The 22,273-nt window shown below is 43.1% G+C and overlaps 2 protein-coding genes across 4 annotated transcripts in view; one reads left to right on the top strand and one right to left on the bottom strand.

Moving 5' to 3' along the window:
* Positions 1-556: 556 nt before the first annotated feature.
* spg7 (SPG7 matrix AAA peptidase subunit, paraplegin) lies at positions 557-8,392 on the bottom strand. Of its 2 annotated transcripts, none has more exons than XM_019876339.1 (17): positions 8,208-8,392; positions 5,520-5,622; positions 5,343-5,432; positions 5,015-5,256; positions 4,777-4,916; positions 4,514-4,616; positions 4,289-4,414; positions 4,028-4,190; positions 3,225-3,398; positions 3,028-3,152; positions 2,796-2,898; positions 2,556-2,666; positions 2,332-2,447; positions 2,001-2,157; positions 1,558-1,721; positions 1,372-1,449; positions 557-1,273 (listed from the first exon to the last, which is right to left on the bottom strand). In XM_019876339.1, exons 1-17 carry the CDS (start codon positions 8,367-8,369, stop codon positions 1,067-1,069), a joined length of 2,364 nt encoding a protein of 787 aa, XP_019731898.1. In that variant the 5' UTR covers positions 8,370-8,392; the 3' UTR covers positions 557-1,066. The 2 variants fall into 2 exon arrangements, with proteins under 2 accessions (XP_019731898.1, XP_019731897.1); XM_019876338.1 differs by lacking the exon at positions 8,208-8,392 and adding an exon at positions 6,537-6,882.
* Positions 8,393-8,727: 335 nt separating this feature from the next.
* ankrd11 (ankyrin repeat domain 11) overlaps positions 8,728-22,273 on the top strand; it is a 77,334-nt gene continuing 63,788 nt past the window's right edge. For both annotated transcript variants that reach the window (XM_019876337.1, XM_019876336.1), the window contains exon 1: positions 8,728-8,870. The gene's annotated coding sequence lies outside the window, so the exon portion shown is untranslated. The remainder of the gene's footprint in view (positions 8,871-22,273) is intronic.

The following is a 22,273-nucleotide window of genomic DNA, read 5'->3' as shown; positions in this document are numbered from 1 at the left end:
GCATCTCGATCAAAGAATATTCATGTGTTACAACGGCCCAGTCAAAGTGCAGACCTAAAAATCCCATTCAGCATCTGTGGCAAGACTTCATAACTGCTGTTAACAGACACTCCCCATCCAATCTGGTTGAGCTTGCGCTATTTACAGAGAATGGGCAAAATTTCAGGCTCTGGATGTATCTTAAAGACAGCATGCCTTTGTTTGCCAGCAGAACTCAAACACAACTTTGAGGGTAGATGCGCCAGGAGCCAAACAAGCGGTGTTCGACATTTTATGATTCATGTGGAAAAAAAAATCTGATCAAAAGAAGATGGAGGGCTTTACTGCCACCTGCAGGACACAGGAAGTCCTCGTGGCGCCGCCTTTACGAAGCGCTCTTTTTGCAGGGTTGAGCTGAAAGTCAAGTCAACCTTAAATTCAGATTCAGATTCAGAAAACTTTATTCATCCCCATGGGGTAATTGGACTTAACAGGCACGCTCTGCACAAGAAACATGAAAAACAAAGACGAACATGGGATACAGTGCGAAGGAAATGACCACCAGTTGCTGCAATTCTTCAATTCATCGCAACCCATTTTATTTTCAAACCATAAAATACAGATCACAATGCTTCCAAGTGCAGACGCCCTCCAAAAAGGTCGAACAATTCCCACAGAAAACATTTTAGCAGGTAGCCCAAAATGAGTTACCAACTTCTTGAGGCACCGGATTGAAAAGTTGTCCCACAGAAGCTTTTCTTTCTCCTGCCTTGCTGACTGACACATTTGATAGTTGGTGACAAAAAAAAAAAACTTGAGATCTTCTCTGACATTCAGTTGCAACTGACATGTCATCAACATGTTCACGTCGTTGGAAATGCGTTTTGCTACAAAGGTGAGAGTCATCTTCAGAGTCTATCCAAACGACATGCCAGAGCGTTTGCTTGTTTGTCCGTGTGAGTCTCCTGAACTAGACCGAGCACACCAAACACCACAGTGTTTGATAACATGATGTGAGAATCGTTTGCATATTCGCTAAACCTCTAGTCACTCAATGATTAAAAATAATAATAATAATAATTGTACTTCAGACCATTTCCGGATTCATGTCGCCTTCGCTGCGTCCGCGCGAAGGCGGCTGCGGTTCGTCTTCGCCCGTGTCCTGCTTGTCCCTCTGAGCTTCCACCCAGCTTTGTGGAACAATCATCTTCTTTGGCCCGTGGGGCGGAGGACCCAACAGAGCCTCGATGTCATCGTAGTTCACCACCTCCCGCTCTAACAGAGCATTGGCCAACTGCAGAGAAGAAATTGCAGCAATATTAAAACGGTGGCAACAGCCTCGAGGCACGGAGATGTCGAGACCGCACAGTACAAAGAGAGAAGACGGCGCACCAAGGTCAACTTGTCCCTGTTGTCGATGAGCAGCTTCTCTGTATGCCGGTAGGCACTGGCGATTAACATCTTTGCCTCCTAAAAGAAGCAAATGTGTGATAACAATGTTGAGAAACTCGGTCAAATGACACACTCTCTGGATGAAAATGGGATGATAGAAGAAAAATTAAACATTCGGGAACCTACGAGGTCCATCTGCTGCTGGAGTCCTTGGCTGAAAGGTCGACGCCCAATGGCTCCCTGCTCCTCCGTTTCGGGGAACGACACCTGGCCGACACTGTTACACATGCCGTACTGCTTCACCATTGAGTAGGCCACGCGCGTCACCTTGCGCAGGTCATCCTGAGCTCCTGTGGACACACAAATCAAACTTTCAATCAAGTTGAGACTTAAATTTAAAAGAAGAAGAAAAAAAAAAAACACAAATGCAGCGGAAATCATGTGATCCATTTCCATTTTTTGAAGCACCCTGAGTAACCGAACGGTACATTTGAACTGCGCTCTGAGTTTTTGAACATTTGGAAAGAAGTAGTGGCCGCCAACAGGTGCGTATTTCTTGAACGCACCCGTGGTTAGGGAGTGTTCGGTCTAGACAGAGAGAATGTTCGGGGACTGTTGGTGGTGTGTACCTGTTGTAACCTTGTTAAAGGTAATGGCTTCCGCAGCCCTTCCTCCCAGAGCCATGCACATGCGCTCAAACAGCTGCTCCTTGGTCAACAGGTACTGGTCACGAGGCAAGATCTGGGCAAATCCCAGGGCCGCGTTTGTCCGAGGCGCAATGGACACCTAAACCAACCAAAAATCACACACACGTTTTTTTTTTTTTTTTTTTTTACACTGTATGTGGACATAGCCTCTTTGTTTTGTGGTGAGCGCTTGAGTGACTGGTTCGTGGCAGTGGGCCTGTTAAACAATTAAGGAACATGTGCTCTCAACAATACAAATAATGTGGTTTGTTACCTTCATGACTGCCTCTGTGTGCTCAAGCAGCCATCCGACTAACGCGTGACCCGATTCATGGAAGGCAACCACCCTCCGCTCCTCTTTGGAGAGGATCTTACTCTTCTTCACACTTCCTAAAAACACACATTTGCACCGATCCTTGTTATGTATTCCACTTTTCCCACATTACAAGAGCAAATTATAGGCGACCTTAGTGAGGATATGCTACGTTTCCACCGTACCTGCGATTACTCTCTCCACTGCATACTCAAAGTTGAAAGTGTCAATTGACTTATGCCCCTCTCTGGCAGCATGCAGGGCAGCTTCGTTACATATGTTAGCAATATCCGCGCCTGTAGACACAATCAGAGCGAGGCAATTATACTTCTCAGATGGCAAACATGATGAAGCAGTTATGGACGATAGGACGCAGCAAGAGAAAAAAAAAGCAAATACAGAATGTTTTGCATGTATTAATATACCACTAAAGCCAGGGGAGAGCTCAGCTAGGCGCAGGGAGTAGAAGTTGGCTGGTTGAGTCAGCTTCAGGATCTTCAGATGCTGCTCAAAGATTTCCATACGCTCCTGAGGGGAAAAAAAAAAGATGTTTTTAGATTTAGGCTCCAGGATAATTTGGAATTTATACACAACCAACCATCTTAGGTTGGTGCTGACTTCCGGTTATGCTTCAACAAGTGTGCCGCCGCCGCTCACCTGCAAGGTTGGAAGATCGATGAAGATGTGCCGGTCCAATCTGCCAGGCCTCATCAGAGCATTGTCCAAGATGTCTGCTCTGTTTGTGGAGGCCAGGACAATCACATGGTCAGTTGTTCCCATCCCTGAAGAAGAAAAACAAAGAAAAAAACATTTGGTGGCAAAAAATCTGCTCCGACAACATAATCGAAACCCACCATCCATTTCAACCAGCAGCTGGTTGAGGGTCTGCTCCTCTTCGGTATTGGAGAAGCCAGAAATGTTGGTTGAGCGCTTTTTTCCTACAGCATCAATCTCATCTATGTAGACGATGCAAGGCGCCCGGCCACGAGCCTCCTTGAAAAGGCTCCTCACCCTGGCGGCACCCAGACCTACAAACATTTGTTTTTATTTGACTTTTTTTTTTTTTATATTACTTATTTTCACACACATACATGATGAAATGGCCCGCAATGGCGAAAAGGTTTGGGGCCACTGTGCTAAATTTGTAAAGGGAAAAAAAAAATTAAATGGTGCAATTGAATCATCTGTCCAGCAGAGTGTGCTCTGAGTACATTGGTGAAAACAGGCTAAATGTAGACAAAAGCAATAGATTACAATTATTACGTTTCCAAACTATATTTTCATTTTGTCTTATTGGGAGGCCATCCCGTTATATTTGTCCAAAAACATTTTTTGGCGCTCCACCCCCGCTTATTCAAAATCTTGTTCGATTAAAACAAATGAATCTATGCTAAGCTAACTTGAATCTAACTGGCAATATATGTAGCTAAGGAGCTAGCATCCTGATACCTAACTAACTGGATGGATGGATGAATCTATCTACTGTACTAATCTCACTTTCTGTGTTTCACCAACCCCCCCCCATCCCCTTCAAAAAAGAATTTAATAATAGTTATTTTTCTCGTAACTGCAATGCAGGATAAAACAGGTTGGTCAATGAACACATTGTTATGTCAACGTTAAAAAAAAAAAAAGTCTCAACTGCAGCATAGCATACCTCCAATGACCTCGACAAATTCAGAGCCGGCCATTGCCAGGAACGGGACCTGCGCCTCTGTGGCAACTGCCTTCGCCAGCAGCGTTTTTCCACAGCCTGGCGGTCCAAGCAGCAAAGCCCCCTTTGGTACCTTGGCACCCAGAAGGAGGTATCGTTCAGGATTCTGAATAAAAGATAACGGGAAGACGACATTGGGAATTTCAGTTTTATCTGCAAGGTGCTGTTCGAAAATGACAAATCGTCATGACTGTTGTTTTTCACCTTGAGGTAGTCCACAAATTCTTTCACTTCCATCTTGGCCTCGTGCATGCCTGCGACGTCTTTAAAGCTCACACCTTTCCCGGACTTGCCATCCACAATGGTGAATTTAGCCATCTTCAGCTGATTCTGTCAAGCAAATTGTGCATACAAGTCTTCAAAACGATGACATGATTTGAACAAAGAGTAACACAAGCAACTCACAGTTGGACTTTTTAAATCACTTACAAATGCACTGAAGCCACCTTCTCTGCCACCCATGCCCGCCAGACGAAAGATGTACCAGAGAATAGCCACGCCGATCGCCGCCATCCCAAGAGCATACACTGCGCTGAAAAGAAACATCAATAGCCACGATACTAAAATACGGTTGAAATGACAAGGATGTTATGACTTGGAGACGTCCATACCATCAGACCACCAAAATTGTTTTCCTTAAAAAAATAAAAAAAAGTAATGATTTAAAAAAAAAAAAAAAGCGAGGCTCTTACTTTCCAAAGAATCCGGTGCGTTTGTAGGAGACAGGTATCCGGTCCTTTGCGTCGATATTCAGCTCCTCCTCAGCAGCCCTCAGCTTCTCCTCAAATTTGTCTATATTGGCGACCTGCATTCGATACATGAGTGCAAGCCTCTACCAAAAGACAGATGAAATTCGGAAGGATTAGCAATAAAGACGCATAAGGCATTTGACTTGATATTTGTTCATATGTGACAGTGAGCCCAGCATACAGGCCTGCCAAAGATGACTGCCCCGGGGTGAAGGTAGATTTCTACAATGTCACTTTCAGGAACCACCTGGACACGTGACACCTCTCCCTTAGCCAACATCTCATTGACAAAGTCATTCCAAGAGATGTTACCACCACTGGTGTTTATAGAGTTGAGCAGGCTCATGATGAGCGCGATTATGAAAAGGGTTCGCAGGCGCTCTCGGTACATCTGGTCCTCCTGCTCGCGCCGCTTCTTTTCCTCTAAGGAGGACAGATTTGGAGATGGTGGACGACTGTGTGCACAAAGAGGAAAATGATACCGCACGTGCATTTCATGACAGTCTTACCTTCATCTTCCTCTTTTTTTTTCCCGTTTGGTTCATTGTTTTTATCTTTTGTTTGTTTTGACTGGGATGTACTGAAGAAGTTTGTTGCCCCTGCAATACAATTGTATTGTTTTCTATGAAATGCTGCTGGATTGGGAAATGACATATTATTGTAGAGGTAAAAGAAAAGGAGATTACCTAATAAATCTAATAAACCCACTGGATTTTTAAGCAGGTTGTTCCTTACTAAATCTCTGCTGACTCCAGCCAGCGTGGGACTCAATGGTCTGTGGAGAATACTCTGGAACAGAAACATTTGCACGGTGTGAAAACATCTGATATTGAAAGGAGAGAATAAAGACACCTTGTGATAGTCATGAGTAAGGGGTTACAGATAATCTACAGTGCTAGTGCAGAAATGTGGGGCAGTGGTAATACCCCTGTCATAGTCAGAAGTAGACAGTCAGTCATTGATTATTTTTATGCCCCTTATTTTAAATAAGACACTGTAATGACCACAATATTGCTGTTCTTAAAAAGGCAGAACAACTAAAAGGCCCATGAGAGGTCACTCGACAGCCACATTTGACTCATTCGATGCCATTACAAGTGTACTTTTTTTTTTTTTGTTACGTTCTTTTTTTTTTTTTTTTCAACAGGGATGGATGTTGTAGCCTCTGATGCTACCCCACTCTAAATTTCAAATTTAGGAACAATTTTTTATTGGTGCACAACCACCAGTAGATGACATTAATCCCCCATCATTCAGCAGTTTGTTAGTCCACTTGGAAAAACGGCCGCATTTTGTGCAACCTAGCTATTTCTACTGCTCATTATAAAATAACAGAAAAAAGAACCTCACTTTTTTTTCCTGGTGGTATATTCTTTCATTTGGTAGTTTGGTGTTTATAAGATCGTTGACCACAATTTGGTTTTGAAAATGTGAGTGAAAGCAATTAAAAAAACTAAACTAAATGCTCACATTTATTCATAAGAGCACACAAGGCAATGATCATTGCTGATATAACCTAAAATACAAGGTATCGTCTGCAACTACTTTGATTCTACCGAAATGTTTACTACATTGTAATACACTTGCATAGCACGTCAGCGGCTTGTTGCACACCGCTGCAAGCAAGACGAATCAAGACGTTATAGAAGTTAAACATTTTCTATTTCACAAAAAACAAACCCACTCAACTGATCGTTTCTTACTTGGATTAGTTTTCGAGGCTGTCCAGTAAGAGTCCTCTCGGAAATTGCAAAAAGCATCTTTCTTAAGAGCACATTGTTGAGACTGCAGCTGGTCGTCGCCCTGTTGTTTAATATGTGACACTTTTGCCTTGACCACGTCCAAGCTAAACCTCTTGGATTTTTTGTACGAAGACGAACACAATGCTGCAACAACGCCGCCGCCATAACCTCGATTAGCATATAATAGTTTAAATTACTGAACAAACATTGCTGATGTTTTATTTCAGATTCACGCGTTTATTTACTCATAACGCTCTGAGCTAGCTTACAATGTTATTCAACAGCGTGACGCACTTCCCGGAAATATACACGTACACGAACACTCGCGCACGGTAAAAGCATGATGCACTGAATTTAATTTTAATTCATCGTTATATGTGTGTTAATATAATTCCGTTTAACCTGTGGGCTCGTTTTCAATTAGATGTTAATTATTGCGTTCAAGAGTGTTGAACTGACACACGCTTACGCGGCCTACATGAAATACGACCAGTCGAAAAATATCTCCATTTGCACTTACTTTTTTCTTACACATCTACACCAGTTATATAATTAACCACGTATCCCTATTAACTGTTGTGACTACTCGTGGCAAAATTACATAAGAATAAATAACATTTTAAAAAGGAAGCAATGCTCTCTCTCTCCAATCCACTCACTGGTCACAATCAGTACACCTGCATATAATGTTGAAAAAATGAGTTCTATTCGCTGAGATACAATAATGCACACTTTCCCATGATACAGAAAGAAAGCAACTATTTAGTCAAGAGGAATCGTGGTTGGTGAGCGTCAGTGTGTTTTGAGTGTTGACGGTATTTTAAGTGCTTTATTTGAGCAACTCCAGCAGGGTGCGCTACTCGTCAATTTACACTTGTCTAACGTCTGTTTTGCGGTACGAAACATGCACCCCAACAGTGCGTTTTAAAAAAATAATAATTTTAATTAAATAAGATATACTCGAAATGCTGAAATTATTCAGCTGTGTTTAGAGTCCCTAAAACAACTATAGCAATGAGGTCATTGATAGTTCAGATTGACATACATACTGACCAATAAGATCACATCACTTTTAGAACCAATTGGAAACCTTGTTCTAATATTGTCGACTGGTGGGTGCGTCCGGTTTATTAAGCAGTCCTTCCCGATATGATTTTAACGATTCTATCTTCTGTTGATCAAACGCATGACAACATTTGCTTATGCGTGAACAAGATACATTTTATCTCATCATTTTTTTTCAACATTTGTGACCAACTTGGCTGATGCATACGAGGACATGTTTATGAAAACCCGCAAGGGAAAACGTTTATCCCAGCACATTCAATTGGATATTTAACGAAAGGTACTTTGTCCCAGGATGTTCACGTGGTATTCCTAACCTATTTTATTTTTTATGTCCTCATGTTTAACCATGGATAGAGACAACATCCGTGTGTGAAATAATACACAAGCTGGCTAAAACCATATGGTACTTGAAAGTTAATGACAATGCGCCTACATTTACATCTATTTTAGCCTTTATTTAAAAACAGAAGGCTTTCACCTTCCTTAAAATAATATTACTGGTGACGCAGGAGGGTACGGTTTAAGAAGTAAACAAGATTTCAAGATACTAGACATCGAACGCACCCAAAGCCTGTACTTCGTTTGTTTTGATTGGTCCTTGGGTTGCAACAGTAACGCAGGCTCTCGGGCTGAAACTCCAACCTTGATCGGCCATGTTGGGGCATTCCATGTACATTCAGAAGAGGGCAAGGAGCCGTTCCAGATCCAAAATGGAGGCAATTTCATTGTGCGCTGTGACGTATTCCACCAATCACCAGACGGCTTTCATATCCCCCAAGCGTTTCCGTCCTGCAGCTCGAAGTCGAAGGCCGCTTGAAAAGCGCTCGAATGGGTTCGCTGATGACTTTAACGAAACATTCCGTGCTATTTTGATGGGTTTCCTTCACCCAATCAAATCTGCCGTTACACACGCGGACTGATCAAGATTTTCACTCGGAGGTGAAGAAGAATTTGCTGCGTTCCAACCGTGTTTTTTGGTGGATATTGGAGTCGTCTTTCCCTCTGTCGTCTTCTTGTTGGTGTGTATGGTTTGAACAAGCTAGCGTTAGCCTCGTTTCTTGGTGGGCTGCTTTTAGCTGCTGCCATGGTCCTTGCAAGTCTATGCGGATGTCTCCGGGGCAGTTCGTGCTAAAACGAACTCAACAAATGGGAACATCCAGCATTGGCTGAACACACCGTGGCATCAAATAAAGGTTCCATTCACACTTTAAGGAAATTCCACATTCGGTAAGTGGGGCTTTCCCCCCCTCTCCTTCTTCCTTGGTTCACACGGTCAGCGCGGTTATCAACAAACTGGCTATTGCTGTACTGTGTGGTAATCTGCTCTGTTTTGACTGGCAAGAAAGGTCAATTTCTAACAACACCGCTTGGGCATGTTTTAAGCACAAATGTATCACTTTGCAAACCATCGGTAAAGTCCAACAATTTACGTTTCTGATGATTAAATTGTTGAATTTACCATCGTCAAGCTGTGTAGTGTTTTCGTCTTTTTTGGGGGATAAAAGTCTGTCCCGATGTGATTGCTTTTTTATGCTGATTTATTTATTTGCATGCTCACAAAATTGCCTCAAACGGAACCCCATGCGACAATCTTTTGCAGTATTCTATCAAGATAGCACAGTAATGCCACATAAACGTGGAGCGCGTTGTTGGTGTCAGTTGTTATTGGCCTAACCTGGACCTCTTCACTACGTATTTACTGTTTTCGTATTATAGCCAAGGTGGTATAGACAACATGGACTTTTTCGCTTTCCTTGTCGCCATAGCTCCATCTGGTAAATAAAATAGCTAGCCACCAATGGAACGTGTCGCTTGTCGATGGAAAAAACTAAATGAGACTATTTTGACAGTGCAAATAATACCAAGACGTGCGATGTTTTTCTGGGTAGGTTTCGGTTGAATTTGTGAATGTGATTCAAGTGCAAGGGGCTTTGTTTTGCGTGTTGGAACATCACATTAAGAAGGAGAGGCTCAACATGGTGGGCTTGTGGCTGAGCAGTCAAGCAAGCTCTCGTCTTTGGTGCAGGACCAATGGCGAGGAAAACACTGCAGTGCTGCTGCTGGTATTTTCCACCAAGATACCCAGTGGTCTGGAGTGCTTGCTGGGTTCATGGAGACTATGCTGACTCATATCGCAGTCCCCACAGCTGAATACTCCCCGCTTTCTGCGAAAGTTTGTGTTTCCGAGTTTCTCAGCCACATTATACGTACCTTGAGAATCAAATGGATCCTCTTTGGGTGTGTTCTTGAATTATGTGAGCATATCTTTCATATACTTGATAGATTTGGAATTTGAGCGGTTGTTGGCGTTGAATTAGTTCAACGCCTCTTCCATCATAACATTTCTGGATGTTTCGTTTTTCAATGTTTGAAATATGTTATGCTTTATACATTTACTGAAATGCCTAAAAAAATCCATAGTTTTGAAATTGGTCTTCTAGTTGTGCTGTGTGTGGTTTACTCTTTGTTGCATGGATTGGAGTCCACCATAATGTGACGGAGGTGAACCCACTTGTTTATAGTGTGCATATGTTTAATTCAATAATTGATGAATTACTGGTGGGGCTCCGATCGATCTGCAACCGATCGCGATTGGCTGATTTCAGTGGGAGAGTAGATGATCGGCAAATGTCGATCACCGCCTTTAATTGCTGTTCACACACACACACACACACACACACACACACACACACATACAAAAAAATAATAATCATCACCTGCAGCCGGTACTTTGCAGCCTGCAGCCAACTAGACACCAGCCTGTGTGCAGTGTAGAATCCCCTCCCCCCCTTCCGTAACACTCTGCACGTTACAGACCAAACCACTAACTGACACGCTTGTCCATTTCCTGCACTGTCAATCTGAAATACTGTCCTCTTTTTGTATAATACAGGGACTGACATTGGATAGAATGTTTTTTTTTTTTTTAATCTGAGTCATCAATCAATCCCCCCCCCACCTCCCAAAAATGACAGATTAATCAATTATTAAAATAGTAGCTCTAAAGTTGAAAAATGTTCCGCTAAGACATGCAATCAGTATCAGAATCGGTATTGGCTGAGCTCACTCGTGGAGGAGCGATGTCGTAATCTGCTGCATTAAAATCTGATTGAATTTACCTATTGTGTGGCAAGTGATAACAATTTTGTGAAATGTTAACGCTGTCAAAAAATAATTATTTTTCCTCAGGGGTAAATTTGAGCAAAGTGCAGAACATAATGTAAAAAAATTCATAGAAGTTGCAAGTTAGTTTTTCATGGGATGCTTCACACAAACAGACTGGAGGCCGTCTGCACAAGCTACAAAATAAGTCTAAAATTAGTGTCGGAATGACCCTACAGCCCAGTGTATTGAGATGATGAAACAATGTCAAAATTTGAATATCGCCAAACCATGGCATGCCGCTCGTGAAATACTGTCGCACTTATTTTATCCATGGTACATATGAAATTGTAAATCTAGTTCAGTGTTGATGGAAAACACAAGGTGGGTATTGTATATATGGTACGTTTTGTCTCGAGCATCTTTGCCTTGCTGGCTTAAGCGTTTTCGTCGATGTACGTGAAAGCTTCAGTGCATTTGATGTGCTGTACTTTGCGACGTCGCCACGTCCTGCAATGGCAATTCCTATTTCGAATCGCCACAGTAACACTTGGCTGAAACTCGCCACTTTTGAAATGTTAGGGCAGATAGGAGCACACTCTCAGTGCGTGCTGTGTAGCGTGAGCTTGCACAGCTCACTAGATCCCGTATCTGTCGTCATAGAAAAGCAACGGAGGCCCTGTGGTGTGGCGCTGTTTGGTGAAAATGGAAAAGCGACAAGAGACAGACAACCATCCACCGTCACATTCGTGTTCACACTGTCGCTGAGTAGGAGGTGAACCCACGCCGCCTGCACCAAAGTCAGGCGAATGTACCACAACACAATCAGTGACTGTTTCTTGTCTTGCGTACAAGACAACAGAGGAGGAGGAATAAACAAACACGAATGAGTGAGTTGTCATCGGCGACCATGCAACGTACTCTTGAATAAGCCAATCACATTTCTTGACCACTTGTGATAGATCCTAAGGATGACCGAAATTGCAGTCCAAACATTTGCTCGGCAACCTCTCCAGAAGGACAGCAGAGAGCAACCCGACTAAATCCATGACGGTCTGTTCTTGAAATTGTAGGACAGGAAATCTCTCCGGCGTGTCATTAAAACTGCACAACACATCTGCGGAGTCGCCTTCACACCCCTCCACCGCATTATGACAGCCGAGCCACGAAGGTGGCACAAGATGTTCTCAGAGACGACACACATTCACAACACACGCTTTGTAAACTTCTCTCATCTGGCAGACTCTGCACGAGCATCGCAGTCAGAAAAATATGACTGAAACAGCTTCGACTCACACGCATCAGACTCCTGAACAAAAGACAGCACAAGTAGTCAACTACACCGTGCAATATTAATTTTTTATTTTTTTGTATTTATGCTCCCTTCAAAGTTTACACTGTGCAATAATACCTCCTGCAACACTTGACTAGATTTAGTTGAATGCCTACATCCTTGCACATTATATACATATCTTTCTTTTTGCACTAACTAGCCTATTACACCCGCCAAATTTGAATAAATTTTTTTTTCAACTTTGCCTGCCCCCCTTTTTCCATCAGTGTTTAACTTTCGTCATTTAAAACTGCCCCTTTTTTTTCAAACATGTTTATTCCTCGAATATGTGTCGATCCGTTTTGAATTCTACAATGTGACGGAATCTGAAAAAGTGGCATCGAGTTTTGAATTGTTACGTTTACCTGGAGCAGTCTCAAACTAAACTGACAATCCTTTTCTTGCTTGTTTGGAGAAGTTGACGAACCAAAATCTGACTAAATCACAATTGGAAATGTGGGATTATTGTCCTTTGTGATTCATGGCTTAATATGTCAATATTTGTCATCACTCCAGCGCAAAGAATGATGCAGTATGTATTCCTTCTCATGTATAGTAACCTTACAAACCCCCCATACCCCCCCATAAAAAAAAATAAATCAATAATCTTGTTCATTTCCGCGCCGTGGAAAACTTGGTGTTGGGACATCCTCGTCACCCATACAACGATGCACTTCCTCTTTACATCTTGCCAAGGAAAGCATTTTTTTAACCGTTGTGCTAGTTTAATAAAGAGCTGAGGCATGTCGCTACAACTTGTGCAACAACTCTGGCTGCTTTCCGTCTGCAGGCTTTCCCCTCCCCCCCTTGCGCTGAGCGTGTGGTCCTTTTTGGTAAACAAGTATAGCTACTCCTCTTTCCGAGCTCTCCGTCTGTGCTTCGGCATTTTCGAGCTCCCGTTTTACTCGCTCTTAGTTTCCAGCATTTTCTTCAAACTTTTTTTTTTTTTTTTTTTCCCCCAGTAACTCAATCTCACGGACCCTCAAATGGCATCGTGAAGCCCTTTGCGATTCCCCCTCATTTACTTCCCTCTCCTGTATGCTTGAAGGGAATCGGAGCAAAATGGCGGGTCACAATCCTGCGGCTTCTCTGGGGACCGCAGGGCCTCATATTGGGCTTCAGGACGCCCCATTGGTGGACAAATGTTCCGAGTCCGTCTCTGATTGTGCCTGCGTGCTGGGCCTCCAGTGCATCACGACATGTTTTCTCATGGCCAAGATTATTTCACATCAAAGGGAAACGTTTGTGTCTCTAGCATGTGGCTGCATTTTTTGATTCTCTTGGAAATGGATCAGGTTATTGAGAAAAGCCTCATGGTGCCTTCATTTGTTTATTTTACTGATTGAACAAAAAACGTTTTTTTGTCGTAATTTGTGATAGCATCAACTGCCCAAATTAGCTGGTTGCTTTTTATTTGCAACATTGTGTTGAAATTACATGTTGTGGTTGAATCAATTGAATGTTTTCTCTTCTATTCACAAAATTGTTTTAGTATGAAGCTGGAGATAGCTCCCCCCCCCCCCCAACACGAGCCCAGATGGATAAAATTTTTGACTTTTGTTAGCATTAAGCTAGTGGACTGATGTAAAACGCGGTTTTCATTTATTTTTTGGCAACTCTTTGTAGTTAGTCACACACATGATTTATTTGTAGCACTGGCCGTCTTCATGAAAGGTAGCAGTGTTGAAGATTTGGAGGAACTTTTTTTTAAAATAGCACTGTAACGGAGTATTTTGCAAAACTAGCTGATGTGTGTTTTATGCTTTGCTGTGTACCTTTTATGTTTAATGTGTGTATTGCTGTTGAGGGGTTGTGGCAACTACGTCAAGTTCTGTTACCGGTACTTGGAATGTTCCAGTTTTTGAGTTCTTGAAGGCATCATTCTGTTGGTGCGTGTTGGAAGCAGAAAATCTGCGCACCAGCGTTTGTGCGCCACTATATCCGTAAAGCAGCTGTGATTTGGTCAATAAAACGGGTGTTCACTGACACATATGTTAGCGTACCAAACATGACATTGCTTTATAACGTTATATCAAACACACACTGAAACCTGTGTGTGCTAACTACGTAAGGCTAGCTTCCACACATGTCTGTCCCCACGTCAGCAATGGAATCTTAACTAAAATATATTGTTGCTATATGGAGTGACCGTCCCGACCATTGTCGCAACTATTTTCAGAAAGTGTTTACATTCAGATGATCACTTCTACAACAGTCCTGGAAAATCACAATGTCCCACCGCAGGAGAGCTGTTTATAGAACAGGCCTGCGGGTTCCTCATGTGTTCATTGGCACTACCTGGCATCAGGGGGCACCACGTTGCTTTTTTCAAAGTATTTATATCAGGCATTAAATTATATTGTTGAACGGATTCAATTTACAACCCTGTATTGACATCGAAGGCTTGAAGTCAACAACGCGCCAATCTCTCTTTTTTTGCCATCCTGTCATCCGATGCGCCACTCTACAGAAGACTTTCAGCTCATCCGTCTGCTGTCGTCGCCAAAATATAACACTCTGTGGAGCGGTAAAATGTCCGGCTAACAAAGTTACACAAGACTCATACATTTGCAAGGGTCAGAAAGTACAACAATCAGATGGTGGCGGGTGAGAAAGGGGCTTGTCTCAAAAGATTCATATTAGTGCTGCTTCGGGAATGCCGGTGCGGAATGAAGGCAGCAGCGGTCAACGTGAATCTCCAATCTTTTTTTTTTAATGGCCAAAATGTAAGGTGTCGTAATGCACAAGCGACTGTGCGTTTACAAGATGTTAATTCATCATAGAAGTTGTTTGATACAACACACGCGAACATCACGACACTCGTGTCGCTTTACGACACTGAAAACGACACTTGTGTCGCTTTACGACACTGACGTCGGTGTATACAGCTGTATGGATGCTACAAGCGTGTTGAGCTATTTTACTCAATGCGAGACCTGTCGTAAGTCTGTCATCAAATAAAATCAAAAAGCACAAGTGAAATCAAGGAAGTCTTCAGTTTTTGGAACTCTCCTACCATGTCCCATCTCACAACATGCTACGCTATGCAAAATTGAAAAAAATGAACCCGGCCGGTTTGTTGAAGAGAAACGTGCGCGGGACTCCCGGCAATGACGACGACGACAATTAGTGTAATGGTGAGTTGTAATTTTGATTATTTATTTTCATGTTTTTCAGTGCATGAAACCGGTCGGTCCTGCTGAAAAGCCCGGGGATCTTTGTACTATGTTGAGAAAAAAAAAAAAACAGTCAGTGATGTCAGCCATGATTTGACTCAGATGCCACTCTCATCACATTACGGTCGACTGCAGTCTTCGGTGGTTCAACCCCGAGTGCGGATTGGTTTTATAACTGGGAAATAAAAGTAAAAATTATTTTCAGTGATTAAAATTACACAGCTAAACTTGGCTGGCAACCGGTTCAGGGTGTACCCCGCCTGCTGCCCGAAGACAGCTGGGATAGACTCCAGCACCCCCCGCGACCCTCGTGAGGATAAAGCGGTTCGGAAAATGGATGGATGGACGTATAGCTAAACATATTAACATATCTATTTTTCATGAACATTTACAAAAAATATTTGCAATGTCCATTTTTTTTTTTTTTTAATGGCTGTGTCCAAATCTGTAAGCTGCGTCCAACAAAGGCCGAATTTGAGGACCCCGTGACATAACTTCTGTCGTTCCTCGACCACATGCCGGTGTCCAAATTCTTCCGGCATTTGAACCAGCTTTCAGATCTGGTTTCGTTTCCATGGGGACGGGCCTTGAGCGAAGAATGCCCAGCACACGTTCATAGCCTATATTGCGCCACTCTTCTTCTATGCCACACAACGCCACTTTTCTACACTTCCACGCACATTGTCGTCATCGTGCGGCGGTCCAAAAGATGGCCAACTGAAAGTCACTCGGCCTTTCCAAATTCGTCACGGGTTATGTGGGCCACGGAGGCTAACGTGAAGAGGGGTCTCTGAAGGCAAGCGGTCCTGACGCAGCCCAAACGGATCTCCAAAAACAAGCGAATTTTATTACTTAACTCATATTCCACAAATGCAATATTAATCAGAATGCCGTGTTTTGATTAGTTGGGATGCATAGAACTTATTGTAAAGGAACTTTTGGGGTTGACTTCCCCTTTTAAGGATTGTTTTAAATCACAATATGTACTGCATGTCTTGAGGAGCGGAAAGTAAGTGTACCAGTGTCGATTTTTTTTCCAAGCGGCTGCTTTGATCGCCCACTGATGCTTCACGTGCGTGTCTACTTTATCCACTGTTAGGCTGACCTGTATAATTGTGAATTTTGTTAAGCATTGTTTTAAATCAGGGCCCTACGGTAGGGCCACCGCAACTTAGTGTGGCCGACCGGTCGCGCCACCTCCCAGAAGGCTTCGTGTTGGCGCCTGCCTGTACTTTGCCCACAAGCATTACTTTTACAGGTCTGCTTCACAGCTGTCCCGCTTCCGTATTTTTAGTCGAAGCGCTACCATCTGCAGTGGCGTCAGTTGACGGTTTGCATTTTGCATTCGAAGTGAAAATGAATGCTACATTGAGTTATTTGTTTACTTTGCGCGCAAAGCTTTTCGCGGGAATTTTCAGGCTTCCGTCGTTCTTCCGAGTCGTGTACAGAGTAACGTTTCTCTCTTTGTTGCGTGCCTCCATTTCAAGTGTTGAATTAAGTCTTTCTTCTCCCTTTCATTGCAACAGACTTTGCAGGGCTGTTTTTTTTAGGAACTAAATCATCTGCCCGGCCCTCATATGTGAATTTAACTGTCACACCGCATTGTAGACAGACATCTTGATTCGGAGGGAAATTCACTAGTCTCACTGCAGCAGGTATGTCTTTAGTTATTGGTTTGACGCGGTGTGACTCATTTTCACTGTTCACCAAGAACATGTCCAACTTCCTCTTTTTTTTTTTTGCTTTTCTCCCTCCAGTATAATAATACACACCACGTCATCTTTAGAATCCCTCACATCTGCAACAGAAATGGTTGAAAACACGGCAGGATGCGTGATTGGCAGGTGGCAATACCATGCACCCGCACGATCAGCATTTGTCCTTTCTGTCTCATCAGAAAGCCTACTTTGAATACTCTCTCTGTATTCAGCTCAAGACTTTGGATGATGGGAGTGTCTATGCCGGTCAGAGTAAATATGCACATTGCTACGTTATCAATCTTGAGCAGCATACACAAACGCAGACCCGTGCCGCTGAATGCACATCGTCTGCATTTGAAGATTTTAGTCATTTTTTTTTTAAAAAGACATTTTTCAAGTTTTTGAAGTATTTCCAAAACAACGTTGTCTCATTATAAAGTGGCCAAAATGTCATTTCCCTATTTCCGTTTTGAATAAAAGGGTCCTGGGAAAACGGCCCCTGCAGTAAGCTATAAAGTGAGATGATGCGAGGATGTTGCAGTGCCGCCTGGGGGAGGGTCGAGTTGTTATGGCCCGGGTGAATCTCAATCATCAAGGCCCTTTATTGGGGCTGGCCTTTTGATGGGCCAGCTGCAGCCATTCATCTCGCCATTTACATTGAAATGCAACAACAGGAAGGGGGAAGGAGAGGCTCGAAGAGGTGTGCGTCTGCGCTCGTTGGATGCGAATGAAATGCAAAGACATACCAAATGCTAAAGAGAGGAGGTCCGTCAGTTGGCGCATGGGGTTCCTAACACGTCTAGCCACCTATCTTTTGTTGTTCCCTAGCCTGTTGTGCGGCAGTATACCTCACCAACAACAAAAGGATCTAAGCACCCTTTTTGACCGGTGCGCACAATTGCAAACGTCAGCTCTTTTCGGTCTTTACAGCCTGGCTGGTGGTTATAAAGACCCCGTGATTCATGTCACTGTCACATTTTAACACCGCTTATTCGCGCTGCTTTGTGTGGTTTTCCTTCCTTTCGGAGTGTTATTTACTAATAACCAGCCATTTCAGTTTATGAAGCCGCTGTTGACTGGATTCTCCAGCTATGGATCCCGTTTTGTTGTAACGGATCCGTTATCAGAACGGCTTGAGATCCATTCTGACAAACGAGGCCAGTGTGTCATTTTTCTTTCTCAATTTGCTCAGCTCTTGACCTACGGGCCGTCGATTTAGGGGGACTTCAGAAAATGTTAGCTCAACAGAGAAATGATGGAACGCTGGGTGACATGATTTATATCATGGTATAAGTTGATTACCTTCACGTTAAGGGGGTGTGTGTGTGTGTGTATGTATACATATATTCCTGTTAAAAATGATAATGGAATTATTTCTGGGTGGGTTTTAGCATTCACAGACAAACAAAGATATCATGTAACTTCAATATTTTAAGATGACAAAGCCTTAGGTGCTCATTGAAAAGGCTGTGAATTGACTGGACATTTGCGGCCAGATTTTCCATTGTCCGATTTGGTGAAAGAAATGAAGACACACCCGATGATGCCTGCGGACGTTTATCCCTTTTTGAAATTGGAAGATGTTATGTCATATCATTGGGTGCAATCTTACTTTTCCTACACTAAGCACGTGTGATGTTGCTGACTGCGGTGGTTCTCAACTGTTGTCACCCTGAGACCCACATTTTCCTTCTGCTGCATACCCGCGACCTACTTTTGTAGATGGGAGCAACAACAAAGAATAAAGAACGCGCTTTGTTTAAAGATAGCCGCTGACAACGCATGTATAGTCTGTCGTCATTTTCCCAAAATAATGGCTTTTTTTTTTTTTTTTTTTTTTTTTCAGGAAAAAAACGTAACCAAACACAACAAATTTATAAATTTTATTTCAGGGGAAGAATTGAACTATTTCAGGATGTTGAGGCAATTTATGGGGGGTCAAAATATGACATTATTTAAAGCAGGGGTGCCCAACCTTTTCTTGACCGAAGAGCTACTTTTCAAGCAGCCAGCCTCTCGCCATCGATTCATTCCTGCACGTGAATGCGTACACACATGTACGCGCACACTCATACCAAGATGAGCAACAGCCATACGGACCTGAACATAAACGAAACAGGGGAAAAAAAACTAGATACAAGACAGAGTTTGTAAAAAGGAAATCAGTGGGACACCTGACACAGCGAGGCCGGGATGGCCTTTTATAGCGCGTTAAGTGCAGAAACTGCACTATCGTCGCTCACGTGTACCGTTTTAAAATGCTGCTTCTGGCGCTCCAGATTCCCTTTCTTTGCCAATGCCATCGGTGCATTACGGATCAAACAAACTTTGAATGAGAGTAAACAAAAAATATCTGTCATCGCTAGCTGCAAATTACAGGCTTCTGTCTGCTAAACAACTTCCTGTGATGCAGGTCATGCGCCACCGTAGGTTAAAGGTGACCTACTTCTTTGGTTTGATTTGTTTTCAAATACTTTTTTTTTTTTTTGTGGACGTAAGACTGATAGGATGCTTAGCGTGCAGTTTACACGAACACAAAAATATATTCGTAACACGCCACACACAATTTTTTTCCACCCATTTCCATCAACATTCCCGCAGTTGACTTGGGAGCAGTCCGCGGATGACCAGTCGACCACGATCGACTAGTTGGGCACTCCTGTTTTATTATTTTCCTATTTTCAAAAGCTGTTTGTCATGAGTATGATGTTCCATCAAAAGCATCTCGCTTGCCATGACGTCTGCTAGCCAGAGGTTAAATTTGTTTACAGAGAAACGTTGTTGGCTGAAGCGCGTGGAAACTACTTTTCCTTTCGCTTACTTAATAATGTTCCACGCTGACCCCACACAGTGCCGAATGAGTTCAGTCAGGTTTGGATGCGTCGCTCGTTGGGCGGTGTTCTTGAGAGGCTGCCTCCGCACCTCATTTAGTCACAATAGCAAGCTGGCTGTAGCTGAAATCAAGATGGATTTTGTACGAGAGAGAAGCGCTGAGCGGAGAAATCAAGGCGTGCGGGTGATTGTTCAACGTGGACCCACCGGTGGAGTGCAAATCTTTGGCCAAATTCATCCGGGGACAGGAAAAACAGTTTGCCACCACTGAAACGGTTTGGGAATATCTTTCGTATGTCTTTGCGACATTGAACGAACCCTACAACACACTTGCAAACCTTCGCCGCTCAGTGATATACGGGCCAAAAAAACGGTTGTTTGCGTCAATTCTCTGCAGGACTATTTTGGTTCGTGCAGGTGCGCTAATTGTCGGTTACACACATGGCTCACACTACTATTAAGTGCACGCACACACATACATGCACGCAGACATTTCGATAACTGTCATGCAACGACATATTTTCTGTCTTTTTCATTGTATCACCACCCCGGGTATGCCGTGTAGATGTTTTCATCACCACGGACTGCTACCTTCATGCTAGTTCATTCCCATTCTTCGCTTGTCGAGATTCCCCTCATTTCTCCACGTCCATCCACGAGCCACGGGGTCCTCAGAAAGTTCTGCTTGCAGGAAGCCAAGGGCGTTGGACCTAACTGCCTTGTTTCCTCTTCAGAGTGGACACAAATCATTTTCCATGATTTTAGCACCGTGTCAGCTTCTTCTGTTGTTCTGCATACGATCGACAGCGCTGCGTGTGTACAACACGTGCACACATAATTTAAATGCTGAGCAAAAGATTAAGTTGTGTGTTAGTGGAAACCCTTTTATACATTCTTCCTCAGCTACAGTATCCTGTACCTGTATCCCTTTTTGGAAGCATCTTAAAAAAAAAAAAAAAGAGCAAAGATTATGGTTTGTCATTCTATTGTGTACGCCAACATAGTGCCCCCGAGGATCACCATTGATGGGACATTGTGATTTTTTTTTTTTTTTTTTTTTTGTAAAAGTGATGATTTGAAAACGTGGACGGTGTCAGAGATTTCTAGACGTAAATTGTTGCCTTTCGATATTTGTTTCCTAGTTATTGAGAAATCATGAACATGCCTTCTCATGAATCATTCATGATAACATTTTAACAAATAAAATGAACATTTATTTTGGACGCGTGTATCAAACTGTTGGCGCTTTGCATTAATCAGTTCCTAAGAAGGAGCTCTTAGTTTCTAAAAAGTGGATGACCCCCCCGGTCTACAAATATATGATCGCTATTTTGTGTCAAACAGCTCTCTCTGTTCCTGGTTAAAGTTTGCTGTGAGCTGCAGCGCAATTTCTAACCGCGATAATTGTTCGGTCATTTCCGTTTCAAATTTCATGACAATTATCACACTCCGGTAAAAAGTGTGGTTATTCTTGGTTTGATTGTTCATGCCAGAAGAGGAACGTTCGGTGGATGATGTCGTCTCCACCCCAACTACTTTTTGCCATGACATGCTCATGTTTTCAACGGGTAGCAAATCACTGCCATTCATCACAGCACGGCTGGCCGCACATTCGCTGCGCCAAGTGATTGACAGTCATGGCAAAGGGATTCTTATTTAACCGCATCGGCTGGTAGTAGATGTATTAGACGTAGTTGAATGTGTATACTGTACCTTATTCAAAACAAACAGCCGGTGGCCACTATCACATCTGGTGCCCACTGCTGCGAGGTATTTATCAGTCCATCAGCTGATAACACACTGTTCTTTTTTACCGAGGACTATCTTACATAATTTTATTCCTTCCCTCTATTGGAGCCGTGCGCTGTGGCCAATTTTGGATGCGGTTCAGAAATGATCTTTGTTGGTGTGCAAGAGCGGGTGGGAGTGAGAGAGAGAGAGAGAGGGAGCGACAGCTGGTCTGAGAAAGTCGTGTGCTCCATGTTGCGCTATAAATCAGTGTGTGGGATTATTTTAGTTTTTCTACCTGACGTAACTGGGAAAATGAAGGGCCAAAATGCCGTGACATCTTTGCGAGTCGTATGCAGAGTTACGGTGCCAGCTGGAGAGCAAACCGAATGACTGAACTGGCATTTTTGATGAAAGACGTCTGAAATGGATTCCAAAACTCGGGATATTCTCCGATGACTGCTGACTCTCAGCTCCTGTTCACGCCGATTATTTGTCCAGTTGATTCATAGAAGCCCAAATGAAACCAAAATAAACAACTGCCTGTGGGCTCAGCCAACCGCCAATTATACTTGTCCAGTCACATTTTCATGCAGAACCGTGGTCAGAGATATAATTTACTCGGAATCCCATGTGAAGCTTCTTTGAGCGGTGGCCCTGCGGGGTCAGACCCAGTCCTTGCCCCGAACACTTGGGACATAATTCCAAGACTGTTATCAAAACTCTTAAAACAGAAAAAAGCCCAAACAATTATGAATA

This window comes from Hippocampus comes, unplaced genomic scaffold, assembly GCF_001891065.2.
Source record: "Hippocampus comes isolate QL1 unplaced genomic scaffold, H_comes_QL1_v1.1 scaffold150, whole genome shotgun sequence".
Lineage (NCBI taxonomy): Eukaryota > Metazoa > Chordata > Actinopteri > Syngnathiformes > Syngnathidae > Hippocampus > Hippocampus comes.
This window is presented reverse-complemented; position numbering and strand designations above follow the sequence as displayed.

What these genes read in the sequence shown, in the direction of transcription:
- spg7 (XM_019876338.1), bottom strand. Translation starts at nt 6,755, where the DNA reads ATGCTAATCGAGGTTATGGCGGCGGCGTTGTTGCAGCATTGTGTTCGT. An exon ending in AGCCTCGAAAACTAATCCAA is followed by an intron (nt 5,623 to 6,536) that starts GTAAGAAACGAT and finishes TTTCTGTTCCAG; the next exon opens with AGTATTCTCCACAGACCATT. An exon ending in GCTGCTGGTTGAAATGGATG is followed by an intron (nt 3,153 to 3,224) that starts GTGGGTTTCGAT and finishes TTTCTTCTTCAG; the next exon opens with GGATGGGAACAACTGACCAT.